This window comes from Taudactylus pleione, unplaced genomic scaffold (assembly GCF_031769625.1).
Source record: "Taudactylus pleione unplaced genomic scaffold, aTauple2 ptg001272l, whole genome shotgun sequence".
In the NCBI taxonomy this organism is placed as follows: Eukaryota; Metazoa; Chordata; class Amphibia; order Anura; family Myobatrachidae; genus Taudactylus; species Taudactylus pleione.
The window spans coordinates 237,307-255,974 of NW_028285672.1; the positions used below are offsets into that span (position 1 = coordinate 237,307).

At 45.2% G+C, this 18,668-nt stretch overlaps 1 protein-coding gene across 2 annotated transcripts in view; it reads right to left on the bottom strand.

Moving 5' to 3' along the window:
• The window catches only part of IFT22 (intraflagellar transport 22), a 34,099-nt gene extending 17,002 nt beyond the window's left edge, over nucleotides 1-17,097 (bottom strand). For both annotated transcript variants that reach the window (XM_088462836.1, XM_088462837.1), the window contains exons 1-4: nucleotides 16,841-17,097; nucleotides 8,369-8,451; nucleotides 3,635-3,721; nucleotides 1,532-1,734 (exon numbers count right to left, since the gene is read on the bottom strand). In XM_088462836.1, the coding sequence (XP_088318962.1) occupies nucleotides 1,532-1,734; nucleotides 3,635-3,721; nucleotides 8,369-8,451; nucleotides 16,841-16,879 (412 nt within the window). In that variant the 5' untranslated portion in view covers nucleotides 16,880-17,097. The remainder of the gene's footprint in view (nucleotides 1-1,531; nucleotides 1,735-3,634; nucleotides 3,722-8,368; nucleotides 8,452-16,840) is intronic.
• Between the last annotated feature and the right edge of the window lie 1,571 nt (nucleotides 17,098-18,668).

Genomic DNA, 18,668 nt, shown 5'->3' on the forward strand with positions numbered 1-18,668 from the left:
TGCAAGTGACATAGGGAATTTTAAAAAAAAAAATACACCTAATGACAAAAATACACTTACACCTATTTCATAACTACAGCATTTATTTTGTCCAGAAAATATTGCTTTCTATAATTTTTTCACTGTTAGAGAAAAATGCATATAAACAGCCATTTCACACGATTTAATAACCCCAAACTCTTGGATTATGGCCACTAACACACTTCTATACTATTACCCTACCTTAGTTTACAATTTTTGGGGGTACAGGCTGATTTCCCCATTTTCACCTGTACTTATCGCCTGTCATCCATGAAAGAATTAGTGTAAATTGGTGATCTCCGGTTTTGCAATAGGATAGCGCGATAAATGGGAGTGCGCAAACATGGGATAAGCTGCAAATTCGGGCGAATGGTCCGAAAACTTATCGTTATTGCGGCTAATTCAATACCGCCCCCCTCAAATTTCCTTTCCGATATATAGGATTCATGATGAGTTGCTCTAGTTCCTATGTGCTCTTCCTGTATACAGTTTACCATCTAAAATACAGATGTGGTCTCATACACCATTGCTGCAGTTGTACCAAACGGCGTAGCATACTTTAGTGATACTTTTTACGTTTCGCATTCTATACCATTTATTGTTTTGATACTGTAATCTTATTTCTATTTTATTGTTTCATGTTTTTCTTATAACCGTTTAAATGCAATGTATTGTCTGAAATAGCGAGAAAATTGTATATTGCGATATTTGTCCACAACAATTTGCTATTTAAAAAAGAGGCAGTTATATTCCCTTGACACTTATAAATAAATGGTTATCCTCTGCTTGGACATTAATATTTTATGTAGCTTACTTTATGGAAGGTATTTGTCCTATTGAGTATCACAGCGTCACACGCACCACTTTCATAAATGACTCACATTCATCTAAACCAGGAGTATTACCCCAAATAGAATTACAGAGTCATAGACACTATCTATAGTGGATTTTTAAATACATTTTCTAAGCATTCATATCAGCACCGGAGACTACTACTGATCCCATTTCTATTTTGCTAATTACTAACAGACACATACCAAATTGTTACCAGCCCACAGAGGCATAAGTAATATGGCATAATTATGTGCTTTCCACAAGCAATAAAACCTTCATTTACAATTGTTAGGTAGAGAACCCTTTCAGATTTTTATCCTTCTTTCAATCACAGCCTTCAAATTTATCACTAAAGCTGCATACACACACAACGATTTTTGAACGATTATCGTTAAATAATATCATTTAACAATAATAGTTTGCAAAAATCGTTCACTTTCTGAGTCAAACGATGAATGATTAGCATTCATGTGCTTTCACGTTTGTAGTTCAGTCAGACTTGTCAACGCAACGATTTTCATTAAGGGAATATGCAAAAATCGTTTGTAGTTCAAAAAAATCGTTCATTACACTTTAAAAAAATCTGACAGATAATCTGACAGAAAATCAGTCATAAAATCGTTCATAACAAAATCGTTGTGTGTGTATGCAGCTTAATAATTAATCACATACTTACATAAATGTGGTCTCTCTGCCTTATCTCCTGATCCGGGCTTGACATGTGCTATCAGAAGACACTGGTTGTCTTGTAATCGCTGTTGCTGGATAAAGTTGATGTGCCACATTTCTATTTCTTTCAGGTGACTTGGAATGTCTGCATTAAAAACAATGATTACCCCATGGGAATCTTTCATTAGGGCAGGCCAGCAACTCTCAAACCTACAGGACCCAAAGATAAAACAAAATTTACTATAAAACAAATAGTGAAACAATCAATGTTCTAAAAAAAATAATACAGAACACCAAAAAAAAAAAAAAAAAAAAAGATGCATTATACAGCAAATGTTATAGATACAGTAGGATACAAGTAATATTTGCAATATAGGCCCGTATTCAATTTGAAGCGTTAAGTCCGGATCCGCATTAAGTTACCACCGATGACGTCATTATCGCCTGTTTTAGTTTTACCCCGTATTCAATTTGAAAGACTTCCCGCCAATGCAATGTATCGCCTATGAATGGCAGGCGGAAAAAAAGTGCAGAATTGGGGTTTTGGGGTGCAACACTGCGGGAACCCCTGTGCAGCCTTCAGACAGTCCCCCAAAGGTAATCGGTGTCAAAAAAATAAATAAAAAAAATAAAAAAACTTAAGGACACCCCAAAATTTTACTTTGAAAAAGGGGGCGAAAAAAAAAAAAAAATGTTGGGGTGCAAACTTAGAAACTAGCGAACTTGACTCTGGGGGGGTTCCCAAGTATGCCCCAAGTGTTTTTTTGATTGCAGGTGTTTGCGGCAGGTGGATTTTTCACAATTTTTTTAACTTTAAATATGCTGACCCCCATTTTCAAGTACCCCAAATTTGCTGGGATGACTTATTTTCTGGAAAAAATACTCCTAAATACTATTCTGCATCAGGTATAGAAAAACGCTATTTAGCAGCTATTGAGCCCATTTAAAACCACCAAATACCTTCAGCAAGCCAAATCAGAGGGTACCATTGTGAACCCCCATGTCAGAGCATCATTTGGGGGGTGTCAGGCTGATTTCCCCAAAACTGACAGTACTTTCCGCTTGTTAAAGTATCGCCGGATCCCGTTTACGCGTACTTTCAAATTGAATACGGGGTAAAGCGTGCACGTGTACTTTTCCGCCTTCAAAACAGGCGAAGTCGGCGTTTAGTCCGGGCCGCGTTAACTTAACGCGGCTCGCTCAAATTGTATACGGCTCATAGTACCTTGGTTGTCTATTCTACAAATTTAAAACTCCTCGAAAGGAAAAAAAAAACTCCACAAAGGTGGTGTTATAGAGTGAGTCTCTCCCACATTCTGAGAAAAGGGTTAACCTCCTGTAGCCAGGGAGGAACTACACCCTTACCTTAATTAAGACCAGCTAAGGTATAAAAACCTGGTAAGTTGAGTTACTCAGTGGAAATGTGAGGGAGAGGTTGCACCTTCAGCAGCTCTCTCTATGCTGGACAATCTGAACCATGCTGTGAATACTCTGCTCGTTTGAACTGCTGTCTCATGTAAGCTGATTTATTGTTCGTGAACTGTGTTTGCCTTATGTAAGAAGCCATTACACTGGCTATGGCTTTTCAACTGTGGAATAAAAAGCTTACTTGTTTGCAACATCTCAGTCTCCCATTGGTTGTCTGAACTTACCCGCTACAGGCGGACATACACTTTAAAGCATTGCCTTATAGGCTGCCATGTTAATTGTGTTCCTAGTTATTATAATACAAACAAAATAAATAGGAGGACCAGAATTAAAATGATGAAGTTTCTCAAATGATAAAAAATAAAAACTATTTAAAAAAAAAAGAGTAACAAAGCGTAACAAGTTCCAAAAATAACCATGCTCCCTTAATTGCTAGATTCCCTAACAAACACTTTTGCTAGGCCAAAAATGTTTGAAAGGAACGTGGGACTTGTTGATGCAGCTGGAGTAAGCTTAGCTGTTCAGTTGTATAAACTGCCTTTATTGTTATTATTTTACTATTAAACTTTACCCGGCTGTCAGCGTGGGAGAATACTTGTTACAGTGACGATTGGAGTAATTCAGAGAGACTAGATTTACAAATAGGTTTGTTATTGTTACAAAGCAAGGTATAGACATTTACTTGTGATCGCCTCCACAGTCCCATAGTTCTACTTCACATGCGGGTCCCTTGTTCCCATTAACATTTGGACACTCAAATTCTAATATTCTGCAAATTAAAAAAAAAAAAAAAAAGATTGGTAATTATGCATTAGAACCATAAGAGAACTAATAGAATCAAGACTGTAATATGTTTATTTACATTACAATCCTAAAAAAAGGGCCATTATCTTACAGTCCATAAAGGTTTATCGGAAAACTTTACATAAAAGTTTAGGAACACTCTACACATCTGTTCATGACTAGAATTGTGTCTTTGTTATATAGAGTACAAAAGTAATCTAAACAGCTTTCTGCACACAAGAATGTAAAACACATGCAAAAGATAAAACAAACAATAAAAATAGTACAACGAAACATCTATTGTTAATTTTTATTTTAGTGTATTGTGGAAACATTTCTGTATGGTTTTTTTTTTTTTTTAATTCTCCATATTTATTAAAGGCAGCAATAACAAAAATAATAAAATACTCATGTGGGATGTATTATCCTGGACTCCAAAAACAACACAGATAAAATATACAATCGCTGGTGCTGGGTGAGGATTGTGTCAGACGCACAGATACGCCTCGGTTTACAATCACCGTGAGAAGCACTGCTACAATTAGTAATAATGTAAAAGGGAATGCTGGGTGCAAACTCAAAAATGACAAATGTCTGCATATTTTAATGAGCAATTGGGTTTTGTCTCTGATCTTTCCACCAAGTTCGGATCTCGGAGGGAGGCAAAACTTCATCTTTCACTGACCCTTCGGCGAAGATATCAGTGAAAGATGATGATGTTTTGCCTCCTTCTGAGATCCGAACTTGGCAGGGAGATCAGAGTCAAAACCCAGCCACTCATCCATAATTATAATGCACAATTACTATTTATTTGCTGAACAGATTGAAATGTGCAAACATTTGAGCACCCATCTATAGATAAATATTCTGACGCTACTATTCTATCTTTCCTATGACTTCTTACTAAATTCAATATATGAAGTATGAATAGCAGTACATTGGGAATGATTCAGATCTGTGTGCAAATGCCATCACGGAACGCAATTGCGAAAAGTGCTAATGACCCACTCATCGTCCAGCACTAAGACACGCCCACTGAAAGCATCTCACATCCACAGCTCACGCACAAAACCGGAATCATCGGACGCACATCAAGCGGCCATCAGCCTTCTAAGTCTTAGCTGTCTCAGACATAGCGGGTCTCCAGTCACGTAGAGGACTCTCCTGCTGCGTATATCAATGCAGGGGCTAATTTATGCACGCCTGGAAAACAGTGTTTAAACGGTCCGACATGCCTGCATTTCTCTATCCACTACCTCGTTACCTCCTCCCCAACGCTGACTACCTGTTACTAACATTGCGAGCGGTTCCTCTTTGTGTGCGTGATCGCAAAACAATCGCTGTGCATCCACAGTGCGGCTTTCGCGCATGCTCAATGGCTAACAGTCACTCAAACTGCGTAAGTAACGGCATTGCATGTGGATCTGAATCAGGCGCATAGATAAGCCAGAAACTTTTTGAATACAGTGCAATGCACTGATCAAACCCCCGTTTTAATTTTTGCACACAACCACAAAAGTTAGAAAGTTCAGCCAGACCACAATTGAAAGCATAACTCAAAATCAACCAAGAATGTAAATATCAGAATTAAAAATTAATGTTTTTGAATAGTCATCCCAGGATCAGAGCTGATTATTCTTCTTTGGCAACAGTGAGCAAATAATCCTAGAACAAGTATAAAAAGTCTATTAGAGGTCTATTTATCATTGGTGGTAGTAAACCATGTAAACTATTCTTTCTTATCAACATATCTGTTTATTAAATCAGACAACTGCTGTCTACAGTGTTAACAATCATCATTTTACTGCCAGGTTCTGACCCTGTGCATGCCCAGACGTTAGAAATTGCAATAGAAGCATGGAGGGTGCCCGTCAGGAATAAGAAGATTCCTCTCCAGTGATGTTCTCCCGATAGGGAAAGAATAGCTAATCCACCCTCAGATGGTCTTAGCTATTGGGGCTGTTTCCTGGAATATGGGAAACTTTCCCAGACAGTAGTACCCATTGTAAATTGCATAGATATATACAAAAAGAAGTGCCTTCATGATTATGGCTTCACAAATAAGCACATTTGGAAGCTGCCTTTTGAGTAATGACTGATGGGGTCCTGACCTTTCACACGACACATTCAGTTTTATTTTCAGCTAAAATATAGTAATTCCGTATTTAACTATGCATAAAAGTTTCAGTTTGCGTACTGCAGAGGTAGGATTGTATTATTTTTACTTCATTGATAATTTGTTTTCCCAAAAGAGACCTAAAAAATGTAGATTATATTTTAAAATTAATTTAGTTCACAGGCCCCCATTGAAGAATAATCGAGACATCGTTCCCCAGTGGGCTTAGAAACCCCCTTCCCCATTAACCCTGACCCATGCACAGTGCAGGGGAGCAGCGGGATCAGCTAATAGTGCTCAGAGAACTTCGGTTATTCTCTTTGCACTTAAAAGTTACTTTAATGAAGGGTGCACACGCTCCAAAATGATGAATGCTTGGCATTCTGTTGTGAGAATTTGGGGGAACCGGAAGAGATCCGTTCCGAGAAGCTAATGCGACCATGTATGCGACAGCCCAGTTGGTTGCTGCTGCATAAGTGCTTAAAGGTTCAGTGATACATAAAATTTGACCAGAAGTGTCCAACTGTTGCAAAACATCTCAAGTCTCATGGTGCATACACACGGTCAGATCTGTCAGATGAACGATTATTACCAACGATTTGAACGATTTTACAAACGATTTGAACAATTTCAGACAGTATTAAAATGAATGAAATCGACCAAATCTGACTGCAAACACATCAGATGTCAGATATCGTTATCTGAGAATCAGGAACGTGCATCGTTCATCGTTGCAGGCTCACATGTCAGATTTTCTGTCAGATATGAATGATTATAACGATTTTAAAAATCGTTCAGTTCAAATCTGACCGTGTGTATGCACCATTATGCTCCTTACACACGGAGCGATCAGACGATAAAGATATTGTTGTCTGATCGTCCTGCATGTTCGATATCGAAAATCCAGCACCTGCACCAACCCTCAAACGACTAACGACCTGGGATCAAAGATCACGTGTCCCCATAGGAACCAGGCTAACCAGGTCGATATGGACCAGGTTGGCCTGCATGCACTGGCGATGGTCGATATCGACCACCCGTGCCTCGACCATCATTTGGAAGGGCCCAAAAACAGGACGATATGAATGATAACTATATGATCGATAGCGTTCATATCGTCCTGTTTAATCCAACCGGGTGTGTACACACCATTATGGTGCATACACACAGTACGATCTATACCACCAATGACTTGAAAGATATCTTTCAGTGAAGTCATCCTGCCACATCTCTGAACAGGCAGAGTTGACGATATCGTCCAAGTTGGCCTGCATGCATGGACGATGAAAGATATCTTTATCGTCCATGCGGGAACGCACGCCATTGGTCGTTGACAGGTTGGTAAGTACATAAAAATGAATGATATCGTCAGTTTTATCGCTCCATGTGTACGCACCTTTAAGCATTCTGCATAATAAGCCTGATACCTGCATTTATCCCTAACGCTAGAACAAAACACTAAAAAACAATTATGTTTCAGTCCAATTTGCAATATGTACAGTGTTCATATGGGCTTCCTGCTGCAATTCACATATACTTCTCCCTGTAGCTTGCTCCAGCGGTTCATATATTCTGTGTACTGCTAGTGTAATGGGCTTCTGACTAAACTGCCACGTGTTTCTATATACATTGTGATCTGTACTAGACTAGGTACTAAAGTGCTGGAATACATTATCTGATTGTTCAGCACTAAAAGATATTTTGGTGCTATTTAAATAAAGGGTAGTAATAATAGCAAACAGTGCAAAGCTGTCACTATAAAAACACCCTACTTCCCAACACTGAGTTAATGGTAGAGAATGCACTTTTACTGGTATCACCAACAGCTCCTTGGCACTGACATGTTTAACGCTTCAAAGAAAACAGAACACAGATGGTACAGTGGTTAGCAGTTTTAAGGTCATAGATTCAAATCCGATGTGGGCACAATATGTGTGGAGTTTGTATGGGTTTTATCCAGGTTCTCTGGTTTCCTCCCACGGTCCAAAAACATATTTGTAGGATGAACATAAATTGTCCAATGGGGTTAGATATGGGTTCCCGGCGGTCGGGATGTCGCCGGTCAGAATACAGACAGCGGCATCCTGACAGACAGAATACCGACACCCATAGATAAGTATAGTACGACTAACCCTAAGCCCTACCCTACCCCTCCATCCTTCCCTGGTGCCTAAACCTAACCTCCCCCGCTAGTGTCCAAATCTAACCTCCCCCTCCCCGCACCCTAAACCTAACCTCCCCCCCTAGTGTCTAAACCTAACCTCCCCCTCTCCACACACTAAACGTTCCCCTTAGTGCCTAACCCCTGATACTTACCTTCGGGATGCCAGCGGTCGGGATACTGGAGCAGGGTTCCCGACACTGTCGGATTCCGGCGCTGGTATTTAGACCGTTGGCATCCCGCACACCAGAATGCTGACTACATCCCGTACAATCCACTGGGGCAGGGACTAATGTGAATAATTAAGCAAGGTGTAATATGTAGGCGCTGTTAATAAAATAACTGTTGTATATTACCTTACACCTTGAGTTGGACTGTATTCTCCACCAATATATTCTGTGGCATCTGCTAGAAAGTTTGCCAAGGCAGTCTTCCCACACTGAAAAAGAAAAAAATAATGCATATGAAACCTGCAGAAACTATACAAACATTTTGAATGCATCCTAGGAATATATGTAACAGAGCTTTCCTGACCAGGGGAAAGACAGAAATGTGTTGTAAATGCAGGTGCACTTACCCACACATTAAAACGTGAGACTATATAAAAAGGGGGCAAGAATGATTCTCAGGAAAGCAGAGGTAAAAGCTATTTGACTGCATAATAACCTACTGCAGCTCTAACTTACAAGCTTTAGGAGCCTATTTATCATTGAAAAATACTGACTAAGCTTAAAGCGCCTTGGTTTGGGGGTGAACAGCTTACCATTGCTGTTATTTTATTTACAGGTCCTCAGCATGCTTGCCTATCTCTTCTGGAATGACTGGCAGAGTCACAAATTTCAGGGGGTTCTACTGGAATCCCAAAATTGTGGCCAGGCTCCAGCCTGCTGCCCACTTATCGAGCGAAGTGGGAGTCCCAGGGATATGAAGATCACATTGAATCTATTATTATGGCCCCACTGCTCGCTGTAAAATGTTGCAGGTCGCATTTCCCCCTCACACACCCTTGACATGGTTACTGCCTCCAGGACTTTCCGGATGGGGCCTTTTAAAAAAAAAGCCAGCAAGTAGGGTCCTCACTCGTGGTGCTGGCCTATTAGGTTAGTGAGGGTGGATTTTATATAAGATAAATAACCTGGTTATGGGAGGGTTCACCCGCTGTTCCAGTTTTGTAGTTACCGCTCACCCTTCCTGTATTAGGTTGTTTGTTCTATGGCTTCAATTTTTGTTTTTCCACTGCACAGTCATATGTGTGTTTGTTTGTTCCACTAACCTTGTTTTATTATAGGTGAGACACAGCTAGGCTGAAAAGCATCCCTAACTAACTCTTTAGCGGCCATAGCTCACATAGGGGGGGAATTAAATATTATTTTTTTTGCACATCTTAAGTAATGGGCGTCTATCGGAGCAATTTAATTGTCTCTCTGATAGACGCCTATTAGCTATCGCAGACATTTTTTTCTCGCAGCCTCCTGAGGTGCGAGAAAAAATAAAAGATATGGTAAGAACTTACCCTCGTTATCTCTATTTCTACGAAGTCCATAGGGTTCCACAGGATACCTTGGGTATAGGTGATGACGTCAGTCTTCAGGCACCACAGAGTTAAAGTTTTCAGCCTCCCAGGATGCATCTGGGTCCCTCTCCTATACCCCGCCCCCGGGCCAAGGCATCTCAGTTACGTCACAAGCCATAGGCTGGAGGAGAAGAAGAAAGAGAGAGAAGAAAGATCTGGACACTCACGAGAATCACATTCTCACCATAGGGAGACGGAAAAACCGGTGACCAGAATAAAGCCCATCTGCAGTACAGGTGCGACAGGGCGGGAGTCCTGTGGAACCCTATGGACTTCGTAGAAATAGAGATAACAAGGGTAAGTTCTTACCATATCTCTTATTTTCTACTGCAGGGTCCATAGGGTAGCCACAGGATACCTTGGGGATGTCCCAAAGCAGTATCCTTCAAGGGTGGGGACGCTCCTGTGCTGAGAGGAGAATCCGCCGCCCGAAGGAAGCATCCTGAGAGGCAAAGGTGTCAAAAGCGTAATACCTCACAAAGGTATGGACAGAAGACCACGTATCAGCCTTGCAGTATCTGAACTGCAGAGGCACCACGTCTAGCTGCCCACGAAGGACCCACAGACCTAGTGGAATGAGCCCTCACAGAGGAGGGAACTGAAAGACCTTCATGGAGATAAGCTTCTGAAATTGCCATACGAATCCAGCCTGCCAAAGTCTGCTTTGAAGCAGGCAAACCCTTTTTACGGAAGCCATAGAGGACAAACAAAGCATCCGACTTCCTAAACGAAGAAGTGCGGTCCACATAAATCTTTAAGGCCCGCACAACATCCAAAGTGGCTTCACCCACTGAAAGTCCAGGTGAATTGAAAGCCGGCACAACAATTTCTTCATTGATGTGAAAACTGGATACCACTTTGGGAAGGAATCCCGGACGAGTGCGAAGCACCGCCCTATTCCTATGAAAAATCAGAAAAAAGGGGGTCTACAAGAGAGAACCCCTAAATCCGAAACCCTTCTGGCCGAGGCAATGGCCAGAAGGAATATGGTTTTAGCTGTAAGCCATTTAAAGTCCACTGAGTCCAGTGGTTCAAACGGCGGGCCCTGGAGAACTCTCAGGACCACAGCCCAATTCCAAGGTGCCACCGGTGGAACAAAAGGTGGCTGAATGCGAAGAACACCTCGCATAAAGGTGTGCACATCAGAGAGCGCAGCAATCCTACGATGAAACCAGGCTGACAGGGCAGCCACCTGCCTTTCAGAGAAGCCAGGCGAAGCCCATGATCCAGTCCAGCCTGTAGGAAAGCCAACACCCTAGACAGGCGGAACTCCCTAGGGGAATACCCTCTAGGTCTACACCACCGGAAGAAAGTATGCCACACACGATGGTAGATTCTTGCCGAGGAAGGTTTACGAGCTCTTAGTATGGTTTGCACCATGGAGCCAGAAAAACCCTCTGGACCTTAGCATGACCGTTTCAACAGCCACGCCGAGTCAGGTCCGGGTGAAGACAAGGACCCTGTGACAGCAGATCCGGTCGTAATGGTAACCTCAGAGGAATGTCTACTGACAGACTCTGGAGGTCGGAGAACCAGTGCCGTCTGGGCCACTCGGGAGCTATCAACAGTAGCGTACCTCCTTCTTGTTTTGAATTTCCTTATTACCCGCGGAAGGGAAAACGGAGGGAAAAGGTAGGCAAACTGGAACGTCTACTGGACGGACAGGGCATATACCAGAGACGTCTTTTCGTCTCTTGTTCGAGACCCGTACACCGGCAACTTGTTGTTGTGCCGGGACGCCATGAGGTCTATCTCTGGAAGACCCCACTTGTCCACCAGACTCTGAAAGACGTCCTGGTGTAAAGACCACTCTCCCGGATGCACGTCCTGCCAGCTGAGAAAATCTGCTTCCCAGTTGAGGACTCCCGGGATGAACACTGCGGAGATTGCGCTCCGCCCAGACCAGAATACGGGACACTTCTGCGAGTGCTGCCCGACTTCGGGTTCCTCCTTGCTGGTTTAAATAGGCCACCGTGGTGGCGTTGTCCAACTGGACCTGCACAGGGTGACCCTGGAGAACCGGCTGTGCCAGCTGGAGAGCTCTTAGCACTGCATGGAGCTCCAAAATGTTTATTGGAAGCTCCGCTTCCGCCCGAGTACACCTGCCCTGAAACAAGTGTGGACCCGTGACAGCTCCCCAGCCCCGGAGACTGGCTTCCGTTGTTAACAGGACCCAGTTCGCCACCCAGAACGGGCGACCCTTGTTGAGGTGGGTTGTCTGCAACCACCAGGTTAGAGACAGGCGAACGTCCGGAGTGAGCCCCATCGTCTGGGACTTGAGACACTGAGGCAATCCATTCCATCTGGACAGGATCAATAGCAGCAGAGGTCTGGAGTGAAATTGGGCGCACTCCACCATGTCGAATACCGACACCATTGAGCCCAATAACCTCATTGCCGAGTGTATCGACACTCGACGACACTGCAGACAACTGCGCACCCTCAACTACAAAGCAAGGATCTTTTCCTCCGTCACAAAGATCAGCTGCTGCCTGGAGTCCAATAAGGCCCCGAGGTGCAGGATCCTCTGAGACGGGGTGAGAGTGGACCTCTGCCAGTTTATGAACCAGCCGTGACGTTGCAGTACCGCAATCGTCAGATCCAGATGGTGTAAAAGAAGCTCTGGAGACCCCGCTATCAACAGTAGGTCGTCCAGATAAGGCAACAGTCAGACTCCCTGCGTCCGCAGGAGAGCCGCCATGACCTTGGTGAATACCTGTGGAGCAGTCACCAGGCCAAAAAGCAGTGCCCGGAACTGGAAATGTTCGTTGCAGATTGCCAATATGAGGAACTGCTGATGGAGCAAAAGGATAGGGACATGCAGGTAAGAGTCCTGGATGTCCAATGACACCATGTAGTCCCCAGGTTCCAGTGCCAGAATAATGGACCGCAGGGTCTCCATCCGAAACAGAGGCACCCTCAAGGACTTGATGAGGGCCTTTATGTTTAGTATTGGACGGTAAGACCCATTGGGTTTCTGCACCAAAAATAGATTGGAATAGAAACCCAGGCCCCTCTGGGAAATTGGAACATGCACTGAAACTCCGGCCTGGAGCATAGTGTGCAAAACCTGCCGCAGTTCCGAGGCTTTGCTCCGGTCTAGCGGAAGGCCTGTGGTAAAGAACCGGGATGGAGGCCTGTGCCGAAAGGAGAGGGCATACCCGTGAGAGACCACCTCCTGAACCCAAGTGTCTGTCGTAGTCCTCGACCAGCACTGGGCGAACTGAAGCAGGCGGCCCCCCACTTTGGGATCCCCCAAAGGGAGGCCCGGACCGTCAGGCCGCAGGTTTGTTATCTGACCTAGGAGCCGGACGTCTGGTACTCCAGACCTGTTTCTTGGGCTTGGACAATTTCTTGGTCCCAGCCTGCCATGGAAAGGACTGTGCTTTAGGCCTACCTTGGGCCCTGTGAGGCCGAAAGGACGACCCACCAGCACTAGAAGGAATCGTAGCAGACGGAAGACATGCAGATTTTGCTGCTGCCAACGTAGCTACTATTTTGTCCAGATCTGGACCAAATAGTACCTGTCCAGACCTTCTAATTCCTTTTTGGAATCCGCGTCCGCTTTCCAAGAACGCAACCATAAGGTGCGACGAGCAGCCACGGCTGCAGAGGAGATCCTAGAGGTGAGCATACAAATATCTAAGGCCGCTTCATTAATGTAAGTGGCGTAGTCTCGGAGACTGCCCACCAACTCGGTCTGTTCAGCCGAACAGTCAGAGTCCAAAGACGCCTCCAAATTATCCGCCCAGCACTCCATAGCTCTGGCTATCCAACACACGGCCATAGCCGGTCTGGATGCTTCCTTGCAAGGGAATAAACGGATTTGAGGCAGATCTCCACCTTGCGGTCAGTGACATCCTTCAAGGATGACATCGAAGGCAACGTGGCACTTTTGACTAGGCGTGTGACATGTGAATCCACTTGCGTAGGGGATCCCCACTTAGAAAAATAATTGACCGCAAACGGATAAGCCACGGCTAAGCGCCTCTGGGGCTGAAACAGTTTACCTGGATTTTTCCACGCCTCCTCTAAATGATCCACTAATTGATCAGAAAGAGGGAACACCGTAGCCTCACCCTTAATATCCTTAAAAAGGCATATTTGAATGTGGCCACCGAAGGATCAATATCCTCAATAACTAAAGCCGTGCGGACCGCTCGAATAAGACCAGGGATATACACCTTGGACTTAGCGTCCGGCTCTTTGGTACAGAGAGGTTCTTGGTCAGATAGATCCAGAATCTCCCCATCATCTGACGTCTCATCGTCATCTCCATAAGGAGCAGATAAAGACGCCACCGGCCGTTTATGAGGCCGCAACACAGACTCCCTCTGTAAAACATCGGACAAATGCTGAACCGATGTAGTTAGAGTATTAACCCACGCAGGCTCCGGAGAAACCTGGAAAGGGACAGGGAGACTGTGGGGTACCATCAATTGTCTCGGGAACTCCTGCATGGGTGACGGCACCACTGACTGCTGGGACAAACCCGTCTGGGTAAACGCAGGTGGCGGAGCTAGCTGGCCCACAAGGGTTGTAAGCGCCTTAGCGAAACAAGCCCAGGGAGGTTCCTGTACCGGGACTGTGACCATAATCGGCCGTGACAGTGCCAGGCACTGGGGACATAACCCCTCCGCGTTACCCTCCCCCTCCGCTATTGGTACCTTACATTTAGTACACATGAGCTGGAGAGGAAAGTCAGTCTCAGACATGATGGTAAGTATGTGACACTCACACCTATACGTATTGGTATAGTGTGAATAACACCCTGCACACCGCGCACCGCAAGGGCTTTGAGCAGAGCAAGATCAGGGACAGTAATAAGGCCGACAGTAGAAAGTGAAAGTACAAACAGCAGGCTAGCAGATTAGTCACATACAACGCAGAAGAAACAAATCCCTGCACTATTAGCGCTGATTCTCAACTACTCAGACCCTCAGGCTGGTAGGACTCAGCGCTGCATACACTGACCTGTGACAAACGGAGGAGAGGTATGCTGGGGGACCCAGACCGCAATGCCACCGCTCACAGGCTTCCAGCAGTGTTCACCATGCTTCAAAGATGGCCACCGAGGAGCAGAGGATGAAGGAGGCCGGCCTGGGGGAGGAGCGCTGACACACTATGGCCAATCAGGCAGAGCGGAGAGGATGTGTGCAGCAGGGGAGGCGCCGGCTGTGAGACAGGGAAAGCGCGCTCCCCTGGCATGCATTTAACCCCTGGGACGCCGCAGCGCATGCCGCTCAGCAGCGGCCCGCTGTCCCAGGGGGTAGTGGAAGCGCAGGTTGGTCGCCTGGCTCCACGCTGCAGCCAGTCCCCAGGGAGCCCCCTGCCTGGGGACTCAGGACCATGTGACCAGCGGGGACCCACCGCGGGACCCCGCTGCTTACCTGCTATCCCCTGGGATCCGGCCATGGTCCAAGACATCTGGGGGCACCGCTAGCCGTGACCCCAGATGTCTACCAGCATCCCCGGATCAGTACCGGCGGGGTGTAGGGGAGACGGCATGGACGTCAGTACTGACTGTCCATGCTGTACTCCCAGATGTGCAGCCAGCGCTGCCTTTAAAACAAACTTCAGGGGCTCTTCATAGCCCCCCTCTGCACAGTGCCTCCGACTCCGAGCCAGGCACCGACGAAACTGAGATGCCTTGGCCCGGGGTATAGGAGAGGGACCCAGATGCATCCTGGGAGGCTGAAAACTTTAACTCTGTGGTGCCTGAAGACTGACGTCATCACCTATACCCAAGGTATCCTGTGGATACCCTATGGACCCTGCAGTAGAAAAATGTGTGCAAAGTCCATAGTTTGGATGCCCTAACCAGAAGTTTAGTAGTGTTTAGACATTTTGGGCGGGTAAACCTGTTGCGTTAATCACTAATGGGCGTCTATCGGAGAAACAATTGAATTGCTCCGATAGACGAATATTAGTTAAGATGCCCCCCAAAAATAATTGAATTACCCCCATTAGATGAGATTGTGGGGCACTTCCCCTTTGAAGGAGACCTGGGCCTGTCTCTGAGGAGCATCCAGTCTGGCCAGTAAAGGGGTGGTTTCTCCACAGTCCAGGATGCACCTGGGGCGTACATTCTGGTCACATGTATAATTAGGCGGTCTTTGACTGCAGCTCACTGTCTGCATGGCTTTCATAGCCACCCAGTAGTTTGATTCATTATTATTCAATTAATAAAGTTGTGGCTTTCACTGCCAGCAACGTTGTAGGTGTGTTTATTTGAGTAGGGAGGAATAGGAGGTTATTGTGTTTATCGGTTTGAAGCAGATCAACCAATAGGCAGCTTATGATTTGTTAGGGCTATATAGCAAAAAAAAAACCCTTGCTGGAAAAGAAACTCCAAAATGTGCCTGTCCCAGTAAAGCCATCACTATACTGTCTGTTTTGTAACTGTGCATATGTTGCCATAAGTGGGTACATAAAAAGTATAGTTTTGCAATAACTGGCCAGGGAGAAGCATGGGGCTCCCGGGAATGATTGGCATAAATCGCTCTATAAGGTTCTGAAGATGGCATAAGCTCTGAAAAGATAAGCTGTTGAGAACTTGATACAGTAAATGGGGCTCGAATGCATTCCCTTTATAATAATGGGGGACTGTCGACTGCAGTGTTAGTATGACTAATGCGCATTCAGGCCTTTTTTAAACACATTTAAAAACAATTGCCCTGGTCCTTGAACAATGTGGAAACTGCAGTTTCTGCATGGTTTTACCATTAATAGATCATCTTTAATACAAGGCCTTGCCACCATTTGCATAACTTCATTTATAAAACAACATTTCTATAGAACATATCTGACATTTATAAATGACAATGTTACTGCAATCTGCATGGAACACTGAACCTACAGTACCTGAAGGTGGAATTACCATAGAGTGCGGCTGGTGGCTGCAAGGGGGCCTGCAGCAGGGAAGGGGGGGGGGATTATCGCCACCCTTGTCATACATATGTCATGTCTATATTTTTCCATACTACAGAAAAAAGTTCTTCCACAGTTTGATATGTGGCCCAAAATGCTCATGTGTGCCCAGACATCTAACCACCATTGGAGTCTACAAACTGCATCACAATTTAAAGAGACAGAAGATAAACATATTGAGATAACATCATCACAATCACACAGCATCACCCTGGGCCCAAGACAAGGTAACCAGATTATTATACAGAGACAACTATGGACAATATTCCACAGACTGAATGCAATTGGTAACTCAGCTATCAGCATACAATAATGGTGCCAATACCTCACTGGGTCCAACAACCAGGACTTTTGCCTTAAGCATCCTCCTCACACTGGCTGTAAAGACGCAGACAGCGGTGAGAGACAGGCAGCTCACTGCTCTCCCTAATCGCTGTACAAGAGTCTAATAGCCGGCAGCACTCGTCCCCTCCCCGGGTCTCCAGCTCTGATCATCGGTGTGCTGCGCATATGCAAAGTGCAACTCCCTGCGGCCTACTCCTCGCCGCGTCCTCAGTGTTACCATAACAACAGCTCCTGTGTTCATTGGCTGCAGCCGTTTCCATGATTACAGTACTGGGTAAATCTCTCCTATAGGTATCGCGCTCGCACATTCGACACAACTGTCACACGCCAGGCGCCAGCGAGCAGATAGGGTGACTTGCGAACTTGCCGCACATTAATCAGTTAATGACAATATGATAAATTATATTTTCAGAGTTGCAACAATTAGGCAGTACCTTTTTTTTTTGTTATTGATTTTATAAAGAATAGATGGTGACATCAGTGATAGAATGTCAGTATCATGAGGTGGGATGTGTAAAAATGTATTTTATCTTAACTCCAAGAGACATCTTGCATTGCCTCGGCAAGGAGGTTCTGAAATGTAGCAAAACAACAATCACTGGAGAGGTGGCGCACTAAAGGTGCATACACACTGGGCGATCAGGAAAGACAGTACGATTACGACATCGTAATCGTACCGCATACCCTCCAACATTTTTCAGCAAGAACTCAGTACAGGGGCGTGGCCACATATTAAAGGTGGCGTGGTCACAGATCAGGGGGCGTGTCCACGGGGGTCTTGCAGCAGCTGGCGCTAGCAGGTTTCAAACTTGCAGTATAAGTGTTATACTGCAAGTTCTGTTTACCGGCGCAAGCGTCAAGCCAGACTGTGGAGAACCACAGAGGACAGAGAAGATCCGGCTGTCACTCAGCAGCGCTGTGGGAGTCCTGTGTTCAGCAGCGCTGCTTAAGAAATCAGGAGATTGTACCCACCTGGTACAATCGGTACAGCCCCTGTTTGCCAATACAGATCATTAAAAACCCATACTGTACCGGCTAAAACGGTAGAGTTGGAGGGTATGGTACTGTCGTTCCATATCACCTGTAGTGTCTGCACTGAACGATCAGTCCATCATTCCTGAACATGCCAATCTGTCGTTATCGGCAGATTGGCCTGCATGTTCAGACGATGGAGAATGTAGGAAACGACCAGCGGGAGCGCGCATTGCTGGTCGTTTCTGACATAAAAGTGCACGATTACTGAGCGATTCCACGATTATGATGTCGTAATCATGCAATCGCTCAGTAATATTGCCCAGTGTGTACGCACCATAACTTACCCCATCGGCGAGATCCCCTCAGTTAGAGGGCCATTATGTCATCAGTCATTATCCACTTGGGCGTAGAGTGGCAATAACCTACCCTCTAACATGACCTATTCCATTAGGTACAAAACTGTCAGCTCCTGTACTTCCCACCTAATGTATGATTGCAGTCACCTGTGTTGAGCCAGGTAATTGATGAGACAGGTGTTTTAGCACAGGTGGCTGCAATCATCAATTAAGAGGGAAGTCCAGGAGTTGTGCATTTTGTACCTAATGGAACGGGTCATGTTGGAGGGTCTGCAATAGTAACCTGTGGCGAGCAAAGCGAGCCGCCGTTCCCGAAGTGTGGAGAGCGGAGCAAGCCCACGCGGGAACAAATTTGTACTATTGGTGGCGGCCAGATACTACAGTTGAGACAAAATAACAGCGCTGTCAGGGCATGGAACCACACTTCCGCCCTCACTCGACGTCACGTCCGGGTCCTTTAGCTTAAGGGGAACTAGG